The following is a 21,831-nucleotide window of genomic DNA, read 5'->3' on the forward strand; positions in this document are numbered from 1 at the left end:
TGGGAGGCAGAGGCAGGCTGATCTCTGTGAGTTCCAAGCCAGCATGGTATACAGAGCTAGTTCCAGGGCAGCCAGAGCTATGTAGAGAAACTCTGTCCCAATTTAAAAAAAAAAAAAGTGTGTGTGCACATGTACACACACAAACACACACACACACACACACACACACACACACACACACACACACACACACACAAAACGTCACAGATAAACAATTCATGACTTTTTTTGCTAGTGCTGGATCTAGAACCTCAGACTTGTGTGTACATTAAGCAGTCAATATTGAAGCCACAGCACAGTCCAACAGTTTTAAATAAATAACTTACAACAGCATACTATTATACTTTTTAAGTGTTTTCTTGTCATTTTTCCTGTCATTTTGTTTTGTTTTTGTTTTGAGACAGGGTCTCATTGTAGTTCTTGGCTGGCCTGCAACTCACTGTGTAAACCAGGCTGGCTTCAAACTCACATATCTACCTGTCTCTGTATCTTGAATGCTGCAATTAAAGGTGTATACTGCCACACCTGCCAATGTTTAAGTTTTTAGTGATATATTTATTTATTATTTATTATGTCCCCATGTGGTCAATGCAGGGTATCACAAAGATATGTGAATACTATGTCCTCTTGCCCTGGTGTCGAGATTGTGCTAGGGGTGGCACACGCCTTTCTTTAATCCCAGCATTTGGGAAGCAGAGGCAGGCAGGATCTCTGTGACTCCAAAGCCAGCCTGATTTACATAGTGAGCTTCATGACAGCTAGAGCCACATAGTGAGACCCTGTTTTAAAAAATGATTTTGTGGCCAGGTGGTGATGGTGGCACATGCCTTTAATCCCAGCACTTGAGAGGCAGAAGTAGATGGATCTCTGAATTCAAGGCCAACCTGGTCTACACAGTGAGTTCCAGGACAGCCAGGACTACACAGAGAAACCCTGTCTCAAAAAACAATAATAACAACAATAATTTTTAAAATGTGCTAATGGATTGAAGATACAGCTCAGTTGTTAGGAGAGCTTCTGAAGATGAGCATTAGCTTCCGTGGCTGGAGAGCTGCTCAGAGTACTGACTGCAATTCCAGAGGGCACACACGGCAGTTCACAATTGTCTGTAACTCCAGTCTGAGGGATCCTACGTCTCTGGCCTTTCAGGCACTTTCACTCACATGCACATACTGGCACACGAATACACACTTATATAATTAAAATAATAAAAATTAACTTTTTTTCTAAAAGTGCTTGTGTAACACACAAAGTTAGAATTGATCCCTGACACTTTATAAAACACCATCACTTGAAAAAGATCAGAAGCACAATATCATCCCTGCCCATATAGCAAGTTCAAGGACAGCCTAGGATATGAGGCCCTAATATTTTTATTTTATTTATTATTTTTTGTTTTGTTTCTGTTTTACAAGATAGGGTTTCTCTGTTTAACAGTCCTGGCTGTCCTGGAACTTACTTTGTAGACCAGGCTGGCCTTGAACTCACCTGCCTCTGCCTCTCAAATGCTGGGACTAAAGATGTATGTCACTACCACCTGGCTATATGAGACTTTACATTTAAAAAAAAAAAACCTGTGCTTACAAATCTCAGAAGACTGAGTTAAGGTTTATCTCTTATAGTTTCCCTGTCTCTACAGCCAGATCCAGTAGGACATTAAATTCATGAGTGTCCTAGCAGGAGAAGCATAAGGGGATGTGAGCTGGCTGGAAACCAGAGAGGTGCAGCTCCACAGAGACAGTAGGAAGCTACATATGGCCCAAACTGTTCTACCACTGCAGACAGCATAGTCTCGGGAATCCACAAGACACACAGGGACACAGAGACACAGGACACATGATGGGGGACGTCCTTCTGTGTATATTTTGTCTTACTGATTGATAAATAAAGTACTGTTGGCCAATAGGAAAGCAAGATAGGTGGGACTAGGAGTCGAGGAGGATTCTGGGAAATGTAGTAGAGAGAGGAGTCGAGATATGAGCCCGGCAAGAGAGGACACATGCTGCCAGCATCCTCGAAGTCTTTATAAATATATAGATTAATGATTATGGTTGATAATTAAGACTGAGCTAGCAGATAAGAAATCCTAGTCATTGGCCAGCAGCATTATAAATAATTAAGTCTCTGTGTGTTATTTTGGCTGCCCATGTAGCAGCGGGGCTCTGGTGGCTTGGCGGAAAGAGTTACCCCTACAGACACAGACACAGACATAGACACACACAGACACACACACACACACACAGTATGGGTACAGACCTGCCTGGGAGCAACAGCAATGCACCATGGTCAGGCTCCTCCATCGTGTCTAGGCACTCTGAGGGCACAGCTGAGCCACCAGCACTATCAGCGTCCCCTTCAGGCTGAAGCTCAGGGTGCACCAGGGTGCTGGTGTCTTCATCTGTGAAGGTCTCACACTCACTGTAGGTACTCTCAGACCCCATATATGCGCTGTCTGTCACCTCGTTGGCCTAGGAAAGAAAACCAACAGTTAGCTTGAGCAGCTATGAAAGCCACATGGCATAGACGGCATGGCACCAGCAAAAATAACAACCACATCCCTAAACCTCGATGTTAGCTTATGAATCAGGACTCAGTGCATGTGTATACTGGCAGACTAAACACAGGGCCTCTCGGGTGCTCTGTGTGTTCTGCCATTTAGCTGTACCCTCAGCCCTTTACTTTTAAAATGCAAACGAAATGACAAAAATATGCATCAAGATGGGCGTGATGGAGCACATGCGTGCTCCTGGCGCACAGAAGGCAAAAGGCAGCAAGACCTCGAGCTCAAGAGCAGCCTGGGCTAAGTGGAGTCATTTTAAAGTCAGTTGAATAATAATACATCTGAAAGATACAAAGCACCCCAGAGTCACAAATATTCCCAACGGAACCACCTGCTTTGTGGCTTTCAGCATGGGTACTACTTATAGTCAAGGAGTTAATATACAACAATGTAAGACTGTGCCTTTTAAAATTAAGACACCGCCAGCTGGCAGAATGGCTCAGTGAGGAACGGCACCATCCGACAAACCTAATGATCTGAATTCACTCCCCAAGACACAACACAAATAGTAGGAAAAAACTGACTCCCCAAAATTGTCCCTCCACAAACACACTGTGACACCCCCATAAACACATATAAATTAATAACAATAAAAATGTAGTAAAGATCAAATTAAGATACCATCACCAACACTATTTTGCATATTTAGGCTACTGCTGGTTTTGGATCTTCTTCTTCTTCTTCTTCTTCTTCTTCTTCTTCTTCTTCTTCTTCTTCTTCTTCTTCTTCTTCTTCTTCTTCTTCTTCTTCTTCTTCTTCGGTTTTGGCTTTTCAAGCAGGGTTTCTCTGTGTAGCCTAGACATCCTGGAACTTTCTTTGTAGACCAGGCTGGCCTCAAACTCAGAAATCCACCTGCCTGTGCTTCACCAGTGCTGGGATTAAAGGTGTGAGCCACCATGCCCAGCCAGACTACTGCTTTGAAATATGAAGTGGCCAGGCATTGGTGGCGCACACCTTGAATCCCAGCACTCGGGAGGCAGAGGCAGGAGGATCTCTGTGAGTTCGAGACCAGCCTGGTCTACAAGAGCTAGTTCCAGGACAGCCTCCAAAGCCACAGAGAAACCCTATCTCAAAAAAACAAAAAAAAAAGAAAAAAAAATGAAGTGAAGATATAACTTCTAATACTTATTTGTCAATCATCTACCAACTATTATAGTTGTGTCTGTTTTCCCAATCATACCTGTTTTCTCCTATGGACAGAACACAGCACAGGATCCAACTTATAGCAGACTGTCAGAATTTAAATAATATTAACGAACTTAAAACTAAAGAAGGATAAAAGAGGGCATTTTCTACTTATAAGTTGAATTTTAATTACAACAAAGTTGCAAGTCTCTGACATTTCATGTTCAGAAGATTCTGAGGTTAACAATGTGTAAATAGGATTTCAGAAAACTTACAGTTCTAGCAGGAAAAAGACGCCCTTTGTCCCCAAGGTCTGGTGTTCCCAGGAGTGTGAGTGAGGACAACAGCAACAGCATCCACCTGAGCCTGCAGGCATCCTGGAAGACCTGAGCCTCTGAGAAGCCAGCTCCAATCTTGACCACCACTAACAGCACCGACTAGAGCTTCAACCACTAAGGGAGCTATAAAGATGAATCTTAAGGATTCCAGTGGATGACATGAGTGGACACTTTGTTTTGTTTTTGTTTTTCGAGACAGAGTTTCTCTGTGTAACAGCCCTAGCTGTTCCTGGAACTAGCTCTGTAGACCAGGCTGGCCTTAAATTCACAGAGATACACCTGCCTCTGCCTCCTGAGTACTGGAATTAAAGGTATGTGCCACGACCCCCTCGAAGGTGGACACTTCTTACAGTAAGGAAGAAAACAAGACTACAGAGTGCAAGCCTCCAGAGGGCACAAAATTCATCAATACTAAGTAACTTGTAGAAAACAGCCAAGTCAAAAATCTAAAACCAAAGCCAGACAATGGTGGTACACACATTTAATTCTAGCACTCAGGAGACAGAAACAGGCAATTCTCTATGAGTTCAAGGCCAGCATGGTCTACACAGTAAGCTCCAGGCTACCAAGGAGATAGAGTGAGACCCTGTCTTTAAAGAAGAAAACCCAAATAAGAATGACCTTTGCAATCTAGCTCTGTTTTGCCCACGCACCTAAGCAGCACTCTCCTGAATGAGGCAGGCCAGGACTCCATCCTGCAGAAGCCAGTTGAGAGACGAGCAGGCAGGTACAGGCAACTGTCCAAGGCCTGGCCTACAGGTGATGGTGGACAAACAGGACACCCTGCTGTACAGACTCCTGATAGTCCATGAGGGGAGGCTGATAGTCACTTACCCAGGCACTAAGAAAACCCTGCAGATTTCCAAGAAGAATAAAAACAAAGACTAGACATGTCTCATTAGTAGTAAGCAAAAACTTCTAAAATAATGTTGCCCCTGGTGCACAAGTATGGCCTCACAAGAGACCCTGCTCAGCACCAAGCTGTGGATCTTAGAGAAGGGAGCAGCAGACCCATGAGCTGGCCAACAAAGCTCCAACACTAACAGGCAGGACCTTCCAAAGACCTCAGAGTAGGTTGCTGCTTATAATAGAAAGTGACCTTGAGGTAACTTTAAAAAGCTTTAGACTTTTATTTTTGTTTTATGTCTACGAATGTTTTGCCTTCATGCATGCATTTGCACAACATGTATGCTTGTTGATTCTCCTGCGAGATGGTTATAAGCTACCATATGAGTGCTGAAAACTGAACATAGATCTGATGCAAGAGCAAATGAACCATCTCTCCAGCTTGAGGCAGCTCCCCCCACCCCCCACCCCACCCCGTTAGACAGGGTTTCTCTATGTAACAGCCCAGCTGTCCTGGAACTAGCTCTGTAGACCAGGCTGGCCTCGAACTCACAGAGATCTGCCTGTCTCTGCCTCCCGAGTGCTGGGATTAACCACCCGGGTTTTTATTATTTTTTTTTAAATTTATGTATGAGAGCTCTGCATGTATACCTGAAAGCCAGAAGAGGGCACCATATTCTATTATAGATGTTGTGAGCTACCATGTGGGTGCTGGGAACTGAATTCAAGTTCTCAGGATCTCTGAAGAGCAAGCCAGTGCTTTTAACCACTGAGCCATCTCCCTAGCCCTTGAGGCAGCTTTTTAAAAAGCCAACCTAAGTGGGTTTTTTGCAGATTCTTTGTCTCATATTGCTTTGTTTGTACATTTTTTAAAACAAATCTTACTGGCCTTTTGCTTGAATATTATGGTTTCTGATTTTGTGTTTTTGTGGGTTTCATTTTTGTCTGTATGTGTGTCTCAGGGTGTGAATTTCTGTGCTTTTTCATGTTTTTTTGTTTGTTTGTTTTTTAACTTGTTTTCTAAAAAAAAAAAAATAAAGAGAGAGAGAGAGAAAGACAGAAAGAAGATCTGGAGTTGGATGGGTAGGGAAGTGGGGAGGATCTGGGAGGAGATGGGGGAGGAAACTACGATCAGAATATATTATATGAATTTTCAGTTAAAAAATAAAAATATCTACAAGCGGTGGTGGCACATGCCTTTAATCCCAGCATGGATCTCTGAGTTCGAAGTCAGCCTGCTCTCAAAACAAAACAAAAAACAGATGACTCATCTAGTAAAGGCACTTGCCATCAAGCGGAATGACTGGAGTTTGATCCCCAGGATCCAAATGGTGACCTCCACACCTTCGATGTAGAATGCGTAATCCCCCACACCAATTAATGTAGTGATTTGGTTTTTTTTAAACCAGGTGCTCACTGCTCCTCCCTGGCCATGTACACCCAGGCTTTCCAGCACAGTTTGGACACTTGGAAAAAGTGTAACAAGTTCTCAGTGCAGTCAACACATTTCTTCCTGGGATGGAAAGAGTCCAAAGGCTGGAATCCACTCCTCACATGCAGTTATCATGATGCTAAGGGTGGTGTCTATGGGAGCATGGGCCAAGGATGGCACCTTCCTGGGAGTTCAGGTAGAGTATGAGAACAGAATCAACTCTACCAACATGAGGGCAAAGAGGCAAATGTGAGCGTCTCCATCTGTACCACAGATCCTGGAGGGAGACTGTCTGACACAGTCTCAACTCATTTCTAAAGGAGCAGTCCCTTCTGCAGCACTGAAGAGTAACTGCAGAGCCCCAGTCACAGAGAGGGAGACATGGTTCATGAGTAAAATTCAAAGTAAACAAATCAGGTCAACAGGTCCCATCCCCAAGCACTGTAAAAAGCACTCAGGGTCCTCTGTGGGATGTGGGACACAAACAGAAAGGCTCAGATTGCTAATAGTCTACCAGATGCAAGTTAGCCACAAAGAAAGAAGACCCAGCCTCCGAGACGCTGGGAGGACAGGTGCCTCAGACCCTGCCCCCTGCCAGCTTCTGAGACTCTGGTCTTCTGCCAGCCACTACTGTGCAAGGGGCAAATCTGTTTCCCCAAGGCCCTCCAAAACAGGCCCAAAAAACCCCACCTTGGAGCACAGTAGTACTGCACAGTTCATGACACACAATGCAGGCACAGCACACAGCCTCACCCATTGGGCTACATCTATCAGCCAGTTAGGACCTAGCTTTGCCCAGAGGACAACAACTCTATATTACCAACTTCTTAAATTTTTACATACTGCCAAAGTAAAGATGAATTCACTTTAAATTCAAAGTACCTTAAAAAAAAAAAAGTCCCAAGGTGCTATTACATATACTATGTAAGGCACCAAGAAACAGATGAGATCCTTAGTTCAGGCTATCAAGTACGGCTAACACTGCCTGGCAGCTCCCATAGTCCAGGCTATGGTTCCCCCTTCCACAAGCCTTTCTCTCCACAGAAACAGAATTCAGCACAGTCCAGGAACAGCACACTCTCACGTCTCTCCTTACCCTCAGACGATGGCCAAGCACCTTCACAGGCCTGTCTCTGAGTCCAGGCTCTGGGAAGGGGGTGTTGCTGGAGATGACCACCTCATCATGTGTTCCCTGCTCACCAAGTCGTTTGCTTCTCTTCACTGATTGTCACCTTCCTGTTTGTTAGCCATGCTGCTGTTCCTGCAAAATCCATGTGCCCATCTGAAGGCACATCACCTCAGAGAAAGTTTAACCTACTCCTAGACACGCTCCACTAGGCTGCTGCTGGCCAGGTGGCGAGAAGCAAAGTCCGGGAAGTGTCCTTGCTGGCCTTAACAAACAGGCAGGGAACAAAGCACAGCAGCTTGTTGTACACTTTAGCCTTCCTGATAACAGTTTATACAAAAGACACATTCTCAGCACAAGAGTGGTCTCCCCAGATCCCAGCAGTGGGAGAGGAGGGAGGTACACAGAAAGCACAGCCAAGACAATTCTGGAATACCCTTATCGTCTGGTCCTGCTTGTTCTCTGGGTGACTTCCTCACTGCCCTTGCAGAAACTCTGATAAGTGGTCTCTATCCACCGGCCCTCCCTCAGCCTGCTCAGATCCTTGGACAATGAGCTTTCTTCTCACCAGCAACTTAACTCAGCTCCCTAATTCTTCTCCCTCACTTAATAGTTTCCTGTTACAAGCTAAACACCCAAGGGGTCCCAAGGAAAGTGGTAGTAGGAGCTTGGACAGTTAATAGGAAGCCCTAACAGGAAGCTCTCATGAGCAAGCAATGCCTCATGTACTCCTGCCCACATGTGCTTACACACACCAAGTTCTACCAGAATCACGGGTCTAACAAGAACTATTCTCAGCAAGTCAGTAAAAGGCTAACATCTCTAAGTACCAAATACAGCATTTGGATTTGATACATAGATTCTCCACTTTAAAAAGATGTTAGAAACTGGGATCTCAGTGCTTGGGAGGCAGAGGTAGGTGGATCTCTGTGAGTTCAAGGCCAGTTTGGTCTATATAACAAGTTCTAGGACAGCCAGGTCTATGCAGAGAAACCCTGTCTCAGAAAACTAACAAACCAACAAAAAGATGTTTGACATTTTTTTGGTTCTTTTGTTTTTGTTTTCTTGTTTGTTTGCTGAAACAGGGTCTCACTAGGTAGTTCTGGCTGTCTTGGGACTTACAGTATAGACCAGGCTGTCTTTAAACTCAGAGACCTGCTTGTCTCTGTCTCCTTAGCGCTGGGATGAAAAGAGTGAGCCACCATATTTGGTGACACTTTTTTTTTTTTTAAATACAGGGTATCATAAAGTCTAGGCTGGCCTTGAACTCACAATGTCAGCAAAGATTACCTGAATTTCTGGTCCTCCTGCTTCCACCTTCTAAGTGCTAGGATTGTAGCCTGCCACTATGCCTAGCTGTTTGTTTTAAAGAGCAAACTGTAAATTCATAGCAGTATCTAGTTCTGAAAGCTATACCTGCAAACCTGAAAAGCAAGACATGGAAGAAACATGAGCATGCTGAGAAGAACATGTCTGAGAGTGTAGCTCAGAGACAGCAGGAAGGCAGAAACACAACTCTGCAAAACCCAGGGGCGGCCAGAGGCACATGGGGCACAGCAGAGCACAGGGGACTTGTGAGTAGGTAACAGTGGTCTGTGATGCTGTCACAGGGACATGTCTTCATGTGACCCTGAGAATGTTGGTCAACAATGAAGCATCAGCTGTGGCCCACCAGTGCCAGCGTGCTTGTAACAGGAACTCTATGGCAAGGCATCATAGGGAAATCCTCTGTACTATTTGGTCTATGTACTGAAAACTCAAAACCTTCAAAAAATGAAATCCTTCAATTTTTTAAAAGTAAACAAAAATGTAGAAATGTTTCTTCTATCTAAAATAGAAATTGGAGTGTTAAGAGAGACGGCTCAGGGGTTACTGCTTACTGCTCTTCTACAAAGCACAGTTTGATTCTCAGAACCCACACTGCATGACTTTCACCTGCCTTTTAACTCAGCTCTAGGGAAGCCAACACCTCTGGTCTCCATAGGCATCTGCACTCATGTGCACTGACTAAAACACACACACACACACACACACACACACACACACACACACACACACTTAAAAATAAGTCTTTAAAAGAAATTAGGATTTAAAAAACCTGACTTCTGTGGTATGTTAGTCCTTAAAAGAATCTACTTAGACATTACAGGGTCCCGCCCTTCATGTGACAAAGGAGCAAAGGTTCTGAGAACTTGATACAAAGAACCTTCAATGTCAACTGCCTATTGCACTTAGAAGGTTGAAATGCTGCAGCTGTCACTTCTGTCAGCACACCAAGGGCTCAGGTATAGCTCTTGTTTTCAAGATTGGTCTCATTGAATTGTCAGGCCAGCCTGGACTCCTAGGCTCAAGAACCCTGTCTCTCAGCCACCCTGAACACCAGGACAACAGCTCCATGTATTTGTAAAAAACAAATCCTATAGATCAGCCGTAAGGCATGAGATTAAACTCTTTCCAGTCTGCTGGGCAGTTACAGTGGTCTGCCTTTCTTGGCTGTGACCTTATCCCCAGCTGGGTAACAAGGAACCCACAGTTATAAGAGACATCACACAGCACAACCCTAGTTTTCCCTAGGAGTAGATAGTAAGGGACACAGGGCAGGAGGCAGATTAGCCAATGTTCCCCAATACAGACAACTGGTTTGTTTTGTTTTGTTTTGTTTTTAGTTCACAAAGGGAAACCTTCAACGTCTTCTGCTTTGCCTCTGCCTGGTAGCAGGTGACAGCAAGGACACCACAGAGCCTAACTATCCACAAACCTCTATTCCACAACATGCCCAACAGATGGCTTTTGAACATGTAGAGCCCAGGACCAATCAGGTCAGAGGGAATAGTCTGTGGTTTCTGCCACAGCCAAGCTACCCCACAGCCCCCCACAATATGCACAAGGCACAGCACCCCGTGAGAGCATCTGTGGCTGCCAGGGAGCAGAAGCTGTACTCCTTAGGAGGGAGAAGAGGAAATCAAAGTCAGGAAAGCACTTGCCTCATAGGTGACAAAGTCGTCAAACTCATCGGCGCAGGCAGGAGGCTCTTCGTCTTGGACAGGCTCCACATTGTACAGCTGGCCATCAGGATCTGTGGAGAGAAGACCTGGCCTCAGCAGGCCACCCAGAGCTGTCCAGAAGGGTACGAGGTGGAGGTTCAGTGTCTGACTAGGACTCCTAAGAAAGAACACTTCTAAGGCTGAGCTGCCATGAGATGGGTGGAGGGGAGTCACCGCAATTAAGGAAGAGAGTGTACCTCAAGCTGAGGACTCCAGGGAGAGGAGGCAGAAGGGGAGCACAAGAACCACATTCTTCAGATAGACAATAGTGCTCGCTAGGGTGATGAGAAGTTGGTGTGTACGTATTTTTTTGTTTGTTTTTTTGAGACAGGGTTTCTCTGTGTAGCTTTGGAGGCTGTTCTGGCACTCGCTGTGTAGACCAGGCTGGCCTCGAACTCACAGAGATCTGCCTACCTCTGCCTCCTGAGTGCTGGGATTAAAGGCGTGTGCCACCAATGCCCGGCGTACGTATTTTTTTTTTTTAAATTAAAGAAACAAACAGCATTGAAAGAAAAAGTGCAAGATACCGTGGGGGTTCTGCAAAATCATACAGCCTTGAAAAGTAGCTACATACAAACCCCACTCAACATTACCAACATCTTGTCTGGTGAAACATTGAGCAATACAGTGTCCAGGTGTTACACTCACCAGTTTTATTTTCCTCTATTTAACTACATTGTATTAAAAAAGGGGGGAGGGTGGACCAGAGAGAAAATTCAATGAACAAAGATGCTTGCCACCAAGTCTGACAAGCTGTGTTTGATCCCTGGAACCCATAGTCAAAATATAAAACCAAGTCACAGATGTTATTCTCTGACTTCCAGATGCATGCCATAACATGTATGTATCCACACATGTACACATGCTCATACCCAATAAATAATTTAGTGAAAATATTTCAAAATACGAGGTTGGGTTTAAATCTTTATTTTTGAAACAGAGTTTCTCTGTGTAGCCCTGGTTGCCCTGGAACTTCTAAACACTTCAAAACACCTGTATCTCCCTCTGTGGAAAGAGGTGCTAACACCCATGGTCTCCAAAATGCTCAGGGGCACAGTGCCCAACAAGGGATACAGAAGGACACTTATACCAACATCCCATTACTATGTAATTTGTTACATGGAGTACACTGACTTACAGTTTGGTTACTTAGTATCTTTAACACAGCCAGATGGTGGCGCTGCAGGCCTTTAGTACCAACACTTGGGAGGCAGAGGCAGGCAGATCTCTGAGTTTGAAGCCAGCCTGGTCTACAAAGCAACTCCAGGACAGCCAGGACTACACACAGAGAAACAATGTCTTGAAACAAACAAAATAAATAAGTAAGTAAAATATAGAAGGGGGAAAAAAAGCTCAGTCTCCCATTTTTGGTTTTGAGGCAATGTCTCATGAAACCCAAACTCATGTAGCCTCCTGTGTCCATACTCAAGCACTGGATTACAGGTATGAGTCAACCTTCCCCAGACGATCCTGAAGAAATGCTTTGGAATGGTCAGTGCTGGCTTCCTTTAAATGGGCCACAGAGGACCAGAGAGGGCTCACACTTTGATGTAGACCATAAAATCCCAACAGGTTCTGAGACATGGACACTAACAGACCTGGGTAACTGAGGACAGGACACACTAGAGAAGCTACCATGAGTGTCCAAGGGCAGTGCTCTTAACCACAAAGCCATCTGTCCAGCACTGCCCCCCCCCCCGCCCCTTTTGAGACTGTGTTTCTTTGTGTAGCTTTGGCTGTCCTGAAACTAGCTCTGTAGATTATCAGGCTGGCCTCCAACTCAGAGATCCACCTGCTTCTGACTCCTGAGTCCTGGGATTATAGATGCCACCTGAGATTAAAGGTGTGTGCCACTACTGCCTGGCCTAGCCCCTCATTTTTACTTTAAGACAGGGTCTCACTAAATTGTCCAGGCAGGCCTTAACTTGAGTTCTTCCTGCCTCAGTATCTTTATGTGGAAATTTTTTTGTTTTGACACACAGTGCTATTGTGTAGCTCTGATTGGCTTAGAACTTGTTATATAGACCAGGTTGGCCTTGAACCCATAGAAATCCACCTGCCTGAGCTTCCTAAGTGCTGGTATTAAAGGTGTGCACCACCACAGCTAGCTGTTAAGTGGAAAATTTTAATGTGCATTTATCTTCTCCTTCCAGAGCTAGGGATGTATGAGCCAGAGCCATGGCCTATTTGTAACAGTTCCCTGTCTCATTCTATTCCTGGAATAGTGCTTGTGGCTGTGACAGCAGGCGTCTTGCGCTTCCCTGCAAACTGGGTCAATATATTGTGTGGTTTACTATGCTGCTCCCCAATGTAGAATGAGGCTGACAGGCAATACAGGCTGTCCAGAGCTTCACCAGTATATTACAGTAAGACCTGAAGTGAACTTCACTGGAAATGCAGTTCAGATAAGCATGACTCCCTTTCTTCTAAATGCCATGACATAATTCAAAATCACCTCTGACTTCATCTTTTATTCTATTCTCACTGTGTCTTCCTAATCAAATGTAAATGAAACCCCAAAATTACAAAGGCAGAAAAGCAAAGCCTTTGCTCTAATCAGCAGGTGCACTGGGTAGTTCCTCAATGTCCTGGCTGGAAGGCTGAGGCAGGGAATTGTCCCACTGAGCATTCCCATGGCCTAGGCTGGGGGAGAATCATAAAGTTTGCTGTCACAGAAATGGCCAAGTCCTGCCACTACACCATTGGATGGCTGATATCTCTATTGCTCATTTTCTACCTCTGACCCCAACTCCCCTACAGGCCCAAACATATCAGGCACATACCCCTACAAAACACCCCCTGCCTGGTGTCACCCTGACTCACTGCCACACCCCCGAGTCTCCCACCTTATCATCTGTCTGTCCTCCCATCAGAAAGCCAGCACCAGCCAGGCAGTGATGGTGTACGCCTTGAATCCCAGCACTAGGGAGGCAGAGGCAGGTGGATCTCTATGAGTTCGAGACCAGTCTGGTCTACAAGAGCTAGTTCCAGAACAGCCTCCAAAGCCACCTAGAAACCCTGTCTCGAAAAAACCAAAAAAAAGAAAAAAAAGAAAGAAAGAAAGCCAGCACCAAAGGCAAAAGACTCTCTGTTCTGGTCTCCAGAATAGTTAGCACAGGTCTGCCTCATTTACCTGGTCTCTGAAGCTCCCCACAGTTCACCTCCCGTAAGGAGCCCAACAAGAAGGCCCAGACCATCCTCCAGGTCCAGTGTCTGCTCTGCACAAGCTGAACTCAAGGCAATGTCCCCCCACGTGGTATCAGGCTGAGACTCTGAAGCATCAAACTATTTCTAACAACTAGCTGGGAGATTTATATTCCTAATCAAATCAAAGTGAAGATATTAATGAAAAAGAATGCAAAAATGATGAAATAAAAAATGAACCCCAAAGCTGGGTGGTGGTGGCATATGTCTTTAATCTCTGCATGGGGAGAGGACTCACAGAGGCAGGCAGATCTCTGAATTCGAGGCTAGCCTGGTCTACAGAGCAAGTTCCAAGACAGCCAGGGCTAAACAGAGAAACCCTGTCTCAAAAACAAACAAAAAACCCAGTCCTGAATGCTGGGATTACACATACTTACTTATTGCCTGTTTCAGAGACTGTATTACTTGCCTACAATTGTATCCTATCTATCTGCTACAAGTCTATAAAGTAATCTTTTCAGAGGTGGGTGTGCCACACCTGTCACAGCATACATAGAATTGCTGTGAATTCATGGCCCCACCGGCTACACAGTGAATAAACAAGCTAGCCAAGGCTGCAGAGTAAGACCCTGTCAGCTCACCTGTAGTTCTAACAGTTGGCAGATAGAGACAGAAGGATCAAAAGTGAAAGGCCATCCTTGGCTACACTGCAAGTATGAGGCCAATCTGGGCTACATGAATTGGTCTCAAAACCCCACCAACATTTAATTCTAGCATTCAGGAAGTAGAGGAGATGGATCTCTGTGAATTCAAGGCCAGATTGTTCTGCATAGCAAGTTTCAAGCCAGTCAGGGCTACATAGTGAGACACTGTCTCAAAACAAAATGAAAAGGAAACAAAAGAGCCGGGCGTTGGTGGTGCATGCCTTTAATCCCAGCACTGGGGAGGCAGAGGCAGGCGGATCTCTGTGAGTTCGAGACCAGCCTGGTCTACAAGAGCGAGTGCCAGGACAGCCTCCAAAGCCACAGAGAAACCCTGTCTCAAAAAACTAAAAAAAAAAAAAAAGGAAACAAAAGCAATAAGGAAACGGAATCCCAGGAAAATGGACAGAAACAGCACAAGGGTGGGCAGGGCTGGGTTAACAGGTGGGGTCTACCAAAACACAGACCAGGAAATAGCTCCTCACAGAAGCCTCACAGAATGGGCTGTGAAGAGGCAGAGGAAGCTAGCAGCTTCACTGAGACCAGTTTGCTGCCTTCTCAGGCAGGAGCCACGAAGCATCTCCTAGGTCCCCTTCGGAAAGGACACAGGGCACCACAGTGGCTCTAATCAGCTCTGAAAGGCAAGGGGACACCGTAAATTCAGAAATGAGTCTCATCTGGCATACTGGGATAGAAATAGGGGGATAAACCATTCTCAAACAAGTGTTTGCTGTCATCAGAGATTAAAAACATCTATATTCTCCTTCATTCATTAAACCAAGACCCAGGCACTCAGAAGAGAGCCATGGTCACCAGCTAGCAAGCCCTCATACAGAGAGAAACTGACCCTGAAGAGCACAGAAGGCAGGAGGATGGGGGTGAGACCTTCCAAGTCGAGATACAAGGACACCCACATCAGAGAGCTCACCATTTCACATTAACTGAGGTCCAGCAGAACATACTAACTAGCAGCCATGGAGGAATCACATCACACAGACAGCTCTTGCTATGTAGATTCCTCTCACCTGCCCATAGCCCCAGTTGCTGTTCCTCCCAGATCCAAGAGGTTTGTACAATCAACTACTCGAATCTGAGCAAACCATCGAACTCTCCCTGATTCACCCTGACGGTACTGAGAGCAGCCTGGGGCTGAGAGTACAAACAACATACCTCCCTCCCTCCTGTGGAGACAGGACTAGGAATACTGGTTAGAGCCTGACAAGCAGAGACTGGGTAACACTGATCAGGTAAGTGCTCTGCACCTCTGTGGTTCCAAAGGAAACAGGACATAATGTAACATATCTATAATGAAATGGCAGTTATGACAAAGAATTGCCCATTTCCAACAAAACATTCAGAGTGACAGCTGTTACATGTTTCGTGTGACTTATCACACATGCCCATGGCTAGATGACCCATGTGAAAGGCTGATGGTGACAAGTAGCCCAATCATGCTTGACTCTAAGTCCACTGTCTCACTTCCTACCACATTCCCAAATACTTCCCAGGAGTTTTAGGCTATTGAGGGGAAAGGGGTCTTTGAGGCAGAGTCACACACTGTAACCCACTATGAAGAACTCACTACATACAACACTGTGTAGCTAGCCTCAGCCTCCCAAATACTCAGATTACAGGCAGTTGCCACCATTCCTGGTTTAATGCCAAGATTTTTTTTTAAAAAAACATTTAAAAATCAAGATTAAAAAAAATCAAAGCTGATGGGTAAAGAAATCATGAAGGGACTCCAGGGCTTCTGACATCCTTCCTCTTCTGGCCACCATGGGTACATGAACTCACAGGCACATAACTACACTCATACACATAAATACATATAACTGAAAAAAATTAAATCTTAAAAAAAAAAAAAAGAAAATCGCCGGGCATTGGTGGTGCACGCCTTTAATCCCAGCACTCGGGAGAGGCAGAGGCAGGTGGATCTCTGTGAGTTCGAGGGCAGCGTGGTCTCCAAAGCGAGTGCCAGGAATAGGCTCCAAAGCTACACAGAGAAACCCTGTCTCGAAAAAAAAAAAAAAAAAAAAAAAAAAGAAAAGAAAAAAGAAAATCTAATGACTTTCCATCTATCACGTATAAGTCAGGCTAACAGTCGGCACAAAGGGCTCAGTCTGGGGACTGTATTTATCCTGGGTACTCTCTATCTCATCCTCACTCCTTACCAAGGCCCCTGTGCTCAGCTCTGCTCACTTACTTGCCTACCTCTCCCCAAGTCCTATTCACTGGAAAAGTCACTGGACCCTCACTATGGCCCTGCTTCCTGGTCCATTCCCCCTCACACAGGCTGGCTCACTGCTGACCTGGATGAGGCATGCCTAACCTGGTACTCATGCTTTCCTTCTCTCTCCAGCTCCTCCCTGGAGAGGCTGGCCTGCATGGTAGTATGAGCTCCTGCCTACTTCCTAGACAACAGTGGTGCCTCACCTGTCTGCCTTCTTGTCACCACCCACTGGTCTCCCTTTGATGCTGGCTCACATCATCCCTAGGGGCTGGTCCCATAACACATTTATGGTGAAAAACAGTCAAAGACTAACACAGGTGACAAAACACAACAACTTCTTTCTCTAGAACCATTTTTGAGGACTCAGTATTTTAGAAACTCAGTCCTAAGTGACGCTGTCAGTAATAATTTGGGGTGGTAACACACAAGACAGCTGCTGAGACCTGAGGTCCAATGACATATTCAGACCTGATCTCACCTGGCAACTACAGATCCTCTCAGGCAACACTTGGTGTGCAAGGAGGCAACAAGCCTGCAGCTAACATAACCCAGTACCACCAACCCCATACCTGATGGCAGATGATAGAGAAATGAAAAGCTCTTTGCTTTCATGCTTGCTGCTTCTTCGTTTTTTTTGTATAGCCTTGGCTGTCCTGGAACTCTCTCTATAGACCAGGTTGGCCTCGAACTCAGAGATCCACCTGCCTTCCAAGTGCTGGGATTAAAGGTGTGGGCTACTACCACCCAGCTGAAAAGCTCTTTTCATAGTTGCAGAATCTAAGTCAAAAGAACAATAGCTGAGTAGTAAAGTTATATGCTTGCCAAGAAAAAAAAAAAAGTGACACACTGGAAGACAAATGTCACACAATTTCAATTTTATGTGTAACCTAGAAATGATGAACTTATGGGAACAGAGAGCAGAATTGTGGCTATTAGGCTTCAATGTGGGACTTTTATCAATGGGGAAACAATTGGTTTAAGGATATAAAACTGCAGTTGGACAAGAGGCATGGACTCTCTGAAGTCTTGAGTTCTACTGAGAGCATGATAAATATGGTTGATAACAATATGCTATATTTTAAAAGTTGTGAGACAGTTTACTCTAAGTGTTCTCAAAACAAAAATGATGAATATATGTGATATAACATGTTAATTGGTTTAATTTAGCCATGCCATTGTGAACATATTGTATTCTGTATCATAATTGTGCATGACTTTATTTATGAGCTAAATAAATGAATGAAAAAAAAGAACAAAAGCTGGACTAACTGGTGAGTGTAAAATGGCATGTCCACTGTGAAGACACTGAAGATATCCAGCACATGGCCAAACACCCATAGCCTAAGCACAGGACACAAAGATAGGAAAACATGTACCTACACAAAAGCTTATACACAGACATTCTGCAAAACCCTACTCAAACATCCCAAAACTTAGATAGGCGAGATGCATCATCACAATAGGCCACCATTCCACATCAGGAAACAGCCATAGCCACATGCAAACTGAGGAAAAGAAGTCAGATATATACAGGACACATTTTTGTGAAAACTGAAGAATTAATGTAAAGAAGCAGAAAACAGCATAGGGTTGATAAAAAGGTGGGAGGGCTTGAGAGATGGCTCAGTGGTTAAGAGCACTGGCTGCTCTTCCAGATGACCAGGGTTCAATTCCCAGCACCTACACCGACCCCACTGGGGTCCAGGTATTGAGTTAAGTCCTTCACCTGCAATGGGGAAATGAAAATGTGTTACCCACAGACTCCACAGTTGGCAGGGAATAAAGGGCATTGACCCCTTTTACCATCTACAAAACAGCTTGCTCACACAGTTCAGAGCTCAAGAGGTGCTCACAACTGTCTGTAACTCTAGTTCAAGGGGACTGGCATCTTCACACATACATACATGCAGGCAAAACACCAAATGCACATAAAAATAAGTCTTAAAAAAAAAGGTGGAAGGGACTTGGCATGACAGTCTTATCATAGATTTGAGAATCAAGCTCAGGAAACTGTCACAACTCAAATTGCTACACTTAAGATTTGCACATTTCACAATAGGTACATTTCTGCTTTAAAACAAATGCTGAGCCTGGCGTTGGTGGCGCATGCCTTTAATCCCAGCACTCGGGAGGCAGAGACAGGCGGATTTATGTGAGTTCGAGGCCAGCCTGGTCTACAAGATCTAGTTCCAGGACAGCCTCCAAAGCCACAGAGGAACCCTGTCTCGAAAAACCAAAAAAAAAAAAAAAAAAAAAAAAAAAAAGACAAATGCTGAACTCCAGATGATAATCAGAATGCACACAGAGCATTAGTGGGCAGGGCACAATATAATGAGTTGAATGCATGCCACTGGAAAGATGAACTGTAGACAATGGATGGAGGGATGAATGGGGCACACAGCACACACAGCAAGCCTACTCAATAGGTGGGGAATATATAATAATTATATTCTTTTTTAGTTTTGTTTTTTAATTTTTCCTCATGAAATGTTGGGAAAGTAGCTCTCTACATTTGTAAATAAGCAGTTGAGAGCCTTTCAATCGTGGAGGGCAGGGTTTTAAAAACAAACAGGGAAGAGGAGAACATCTTGAACACTAAATATTGTGGGAGTTCAAGAATAATGGCCTGAGATAGGCCTTTTGGCACACATCTTTAATCCCAGAACTTGAGAAACAGAGGCAGGTGGATCTCTGAGTTCAGATCAGCCTGCATAGAGCTACATAGTAGCTGGGGAAGAATGGATAGTTACAGAACACTGAGGAGAAAGGTGGTGGGGCACAGCAAGGGGCCAACTGACCTACCTCCATTTCTGATGGCCACAATCCCTTGGTGGAAGTCTTCAAAACTGATCACACCGACCCCACTGGGGTCCAGGTATTGAGTTAAGTCCTTCACCTGCAATGGGGAAATGAGAATGTGTTACCCACAGACTCCACAGTTGGCAGGGAATAAAGGGCACTGACCCCTTTTACCATCTACAAAACAGCTTGCTCACACAGTTCAGAGCTCAAGAGTCACTGACACTTCTGAGCAAGGAAGCAGAGGCAGCCACTGCAAGTGCTCCAGCCACAGGCAAGAAAGCCATCCTGGAGGAATCTGCCAGGAGCCATGAGTATTCTTAACCTTGGGAATAACATCCTGGTTCTCAGAAAGACGACAACTAAGCTCCCTGCTGAGAAAATCGGGAGTTTGACATTTTAGGGACTGTTCTAGCATGTTCTTACTGACATGAGCTTCCTCAACAGTAGCAGTGTCTTCTCGGAAAATAACCGAGGTAGATAGACCCTTGACATCACTCTCTCAAAAGGAAGAAAGATAACCCCCACATGCATGCTACAGTGGACACAGCTTTTTTGAAAGAAGACATAATTATATTGTCAAAGATCAATGGAATCTCATCAAAACTTTGTAAAGCAGGATGGGTTGGCTGATAGCACTCCAGAGGCAACAGTAGAGGACTATTTAAAATCAATGCCAGCCTGGGCTACACGACAAGTTGGGCTACAGAGAAAACCCAAATCAAAGAAGGGGGAAAAAACTGCTTGCTTCAAATACAACATTAATACAATAAAAAGAAATGGCAAAGACTAAGTGAAAATATTTGCAAATCATGTATAAAGGACTTGAATCTAGAATATACAAATGAATCCTAATTGAAAAGGAAAAAGAAAACATAAATAGTGAGACCTCTACAGAGGTGGAAAAATGACTCAGTTGGTAAAGTGCTTGCCATGCAAGCATGAGGACATGAGTTCCATACTAGCAAACATCACCCACATACAAAGCAAGGTGTAACAGTGTGCAGCTGCAATCCCAGTACTGGGGAAGCGGGAACGGGGACCCTGGTGCTCACTGGCCAGTCTAGCCAAATTGGTGAGCTCCAGGTTCAGTGAGAGAACATATCTCAGAAACTTAAGGTCGTAGAGCCAGGAAGATGGCACAAATGCTTGCAAAGCAGACATGAGAACCTGTATTTATTTTTTTTAACTATTTAATTTTTTTAAAAGATTTTATTTATTATGTATACCACATTCTGCTTCCATGTATATCTGCACACCAGAAGAGGGCACCAGATCTCATAATGGATGGTTGTGAGCCACCACCATGTGGTTGCTGGGAATTGAACTCAGGATCTCTGGAAGAACAGTCGGTGCTCTTAACCTCTGAGCCATCTCTCCAGCCCAAGAACCTGTATTTAAATCCCAAGCATCGATGTAAAAAGTTGGACATGACCGCACACACCTGTAACCCCAGTGCCGTGGGCGGGCAGAGACAGGAGCATCACTGGGGCTTGTTGGCACCAGACTAACTCCAGATTCAGGGACAGACTCTGTCTCAAGGGACTAGGTGAAGAGTCATAGAGCAGGACACTGGACACCCAAAGTCGTCCTCTGGCCTCCACATGCATATGTGCGTACACAACATACACACAGGCATCATATATATATATATATATATATATATATATATATATAGAGAGAGAGAGAGAGAGAGAGAGAGAGAGAGAGAGCGAGCGGGGGGGGGAGAATGAGTTGGGGAGGGAGTAAGGAAAAGAGTGATTAAAGAAGATACCCAACAACCACCTCCGGCCTCCACACACATGTGCACATGTAACCACATATACACATGCACATAAAAACATGCGCACACAAAAATAAATAAGCAAACACAAAAAACACCTATAGTCCCAGCTCTTGGGAAATTGAGGTAGGATAACTACTTGAGTCCAGGAGTTCTAAGTTGGGCTATACAACACAATGAAACTCTGTCTTAACAATACATACACAACTGTGCATCCACACACATATAAATGGTTGATAAGCACATAAAAAGACATTTAACATTCTTAGTCATGCAGAGGATAAGAGTTAAAAATGCCAGGTGAGGGTGCCCTCTAGACTGAATGCAAATGGAAGAATTGCAGAGTGATGAAGACTCTGACAACTGGGAGGCATTTGCTGGGATGTGAAAGTGTAAAAATTATACTATGGCAACAGCTGCACCCATCTCACTGACTTCCTAGAAAACCCTGAACTACACATAAAACGGTGGCAATTTCACCACACGCACACAAATCATATTCCAAAGCTCTTAAAAATAATAAAGACTCTAAAGGGGAATCAAGAGAAAAAGACAAATATGCCAGCAAGATGGCTCAGTAGGTAAAAATGTTTGTCACCAAGCCTGATAGCCTGAGTTTGATGTCCACAGTACAAAGGTAGAATCAACTCTCTCAAGTTGTTCTGACCTCCACACACATGTGCCTGCATACACAAGCCTG

The 21,831-nt window shown here is 44.6% G+C and overlaps 1 protein-coding gene across 5 annotated transcripts in view; it reads right to left on the reverse strand.

The window, feature by feature from the left end:
* Positions 1 to 21,831, reverse strand: part of Rab11fip3 (RAB11 family interacting protein 3) — a 75,597-nt gene that overhangs the window by 24,764 nt on the left and 29,002 nt on the right. For 3 of the 5 annotated variants that reach the window (XM_027425122.2, XM_027425120.2, XM_027425118.2), the window contains exons 2-4: positions 19,352 to 19,445; positions 10,412 to 10,518; positions 2,257 to 2,468 (exon numbers count right to left, since the gene is read on the reverse strand). In XM_027425122.2, the coding sequence (XP_027280923.1) occupies positions 2,257 to 2,468; positions 10,412 to 10,518; positions 19,352 to 19,445 (413 nt within the window). The remainder of the gene's footprint in view (positions 1 to 2,256; positions 2,469 to 10,411; positions 10,519 to 19,351; positions 19,446 to 21,831) is intronic. The other 2 variants (XM_027425121.2, XM_027425119.2) reach the window with 1 other exon arrangement.

Source organism: Cricetulus griseus, chromosome 7, assembly GCF_003668045.3.
Source record: "Cricetulus griseus strain 17A/GY chromosome 7, alternate assembly CriGri-PICRH-1.0, whole genome shotgun sequence".
Lineage (NCBI taxonomy): Eukaryota > Metazoa > Chordata > Mammalia > Rodentia > Cricetidae > Cricetulus > Cricetulus griseus.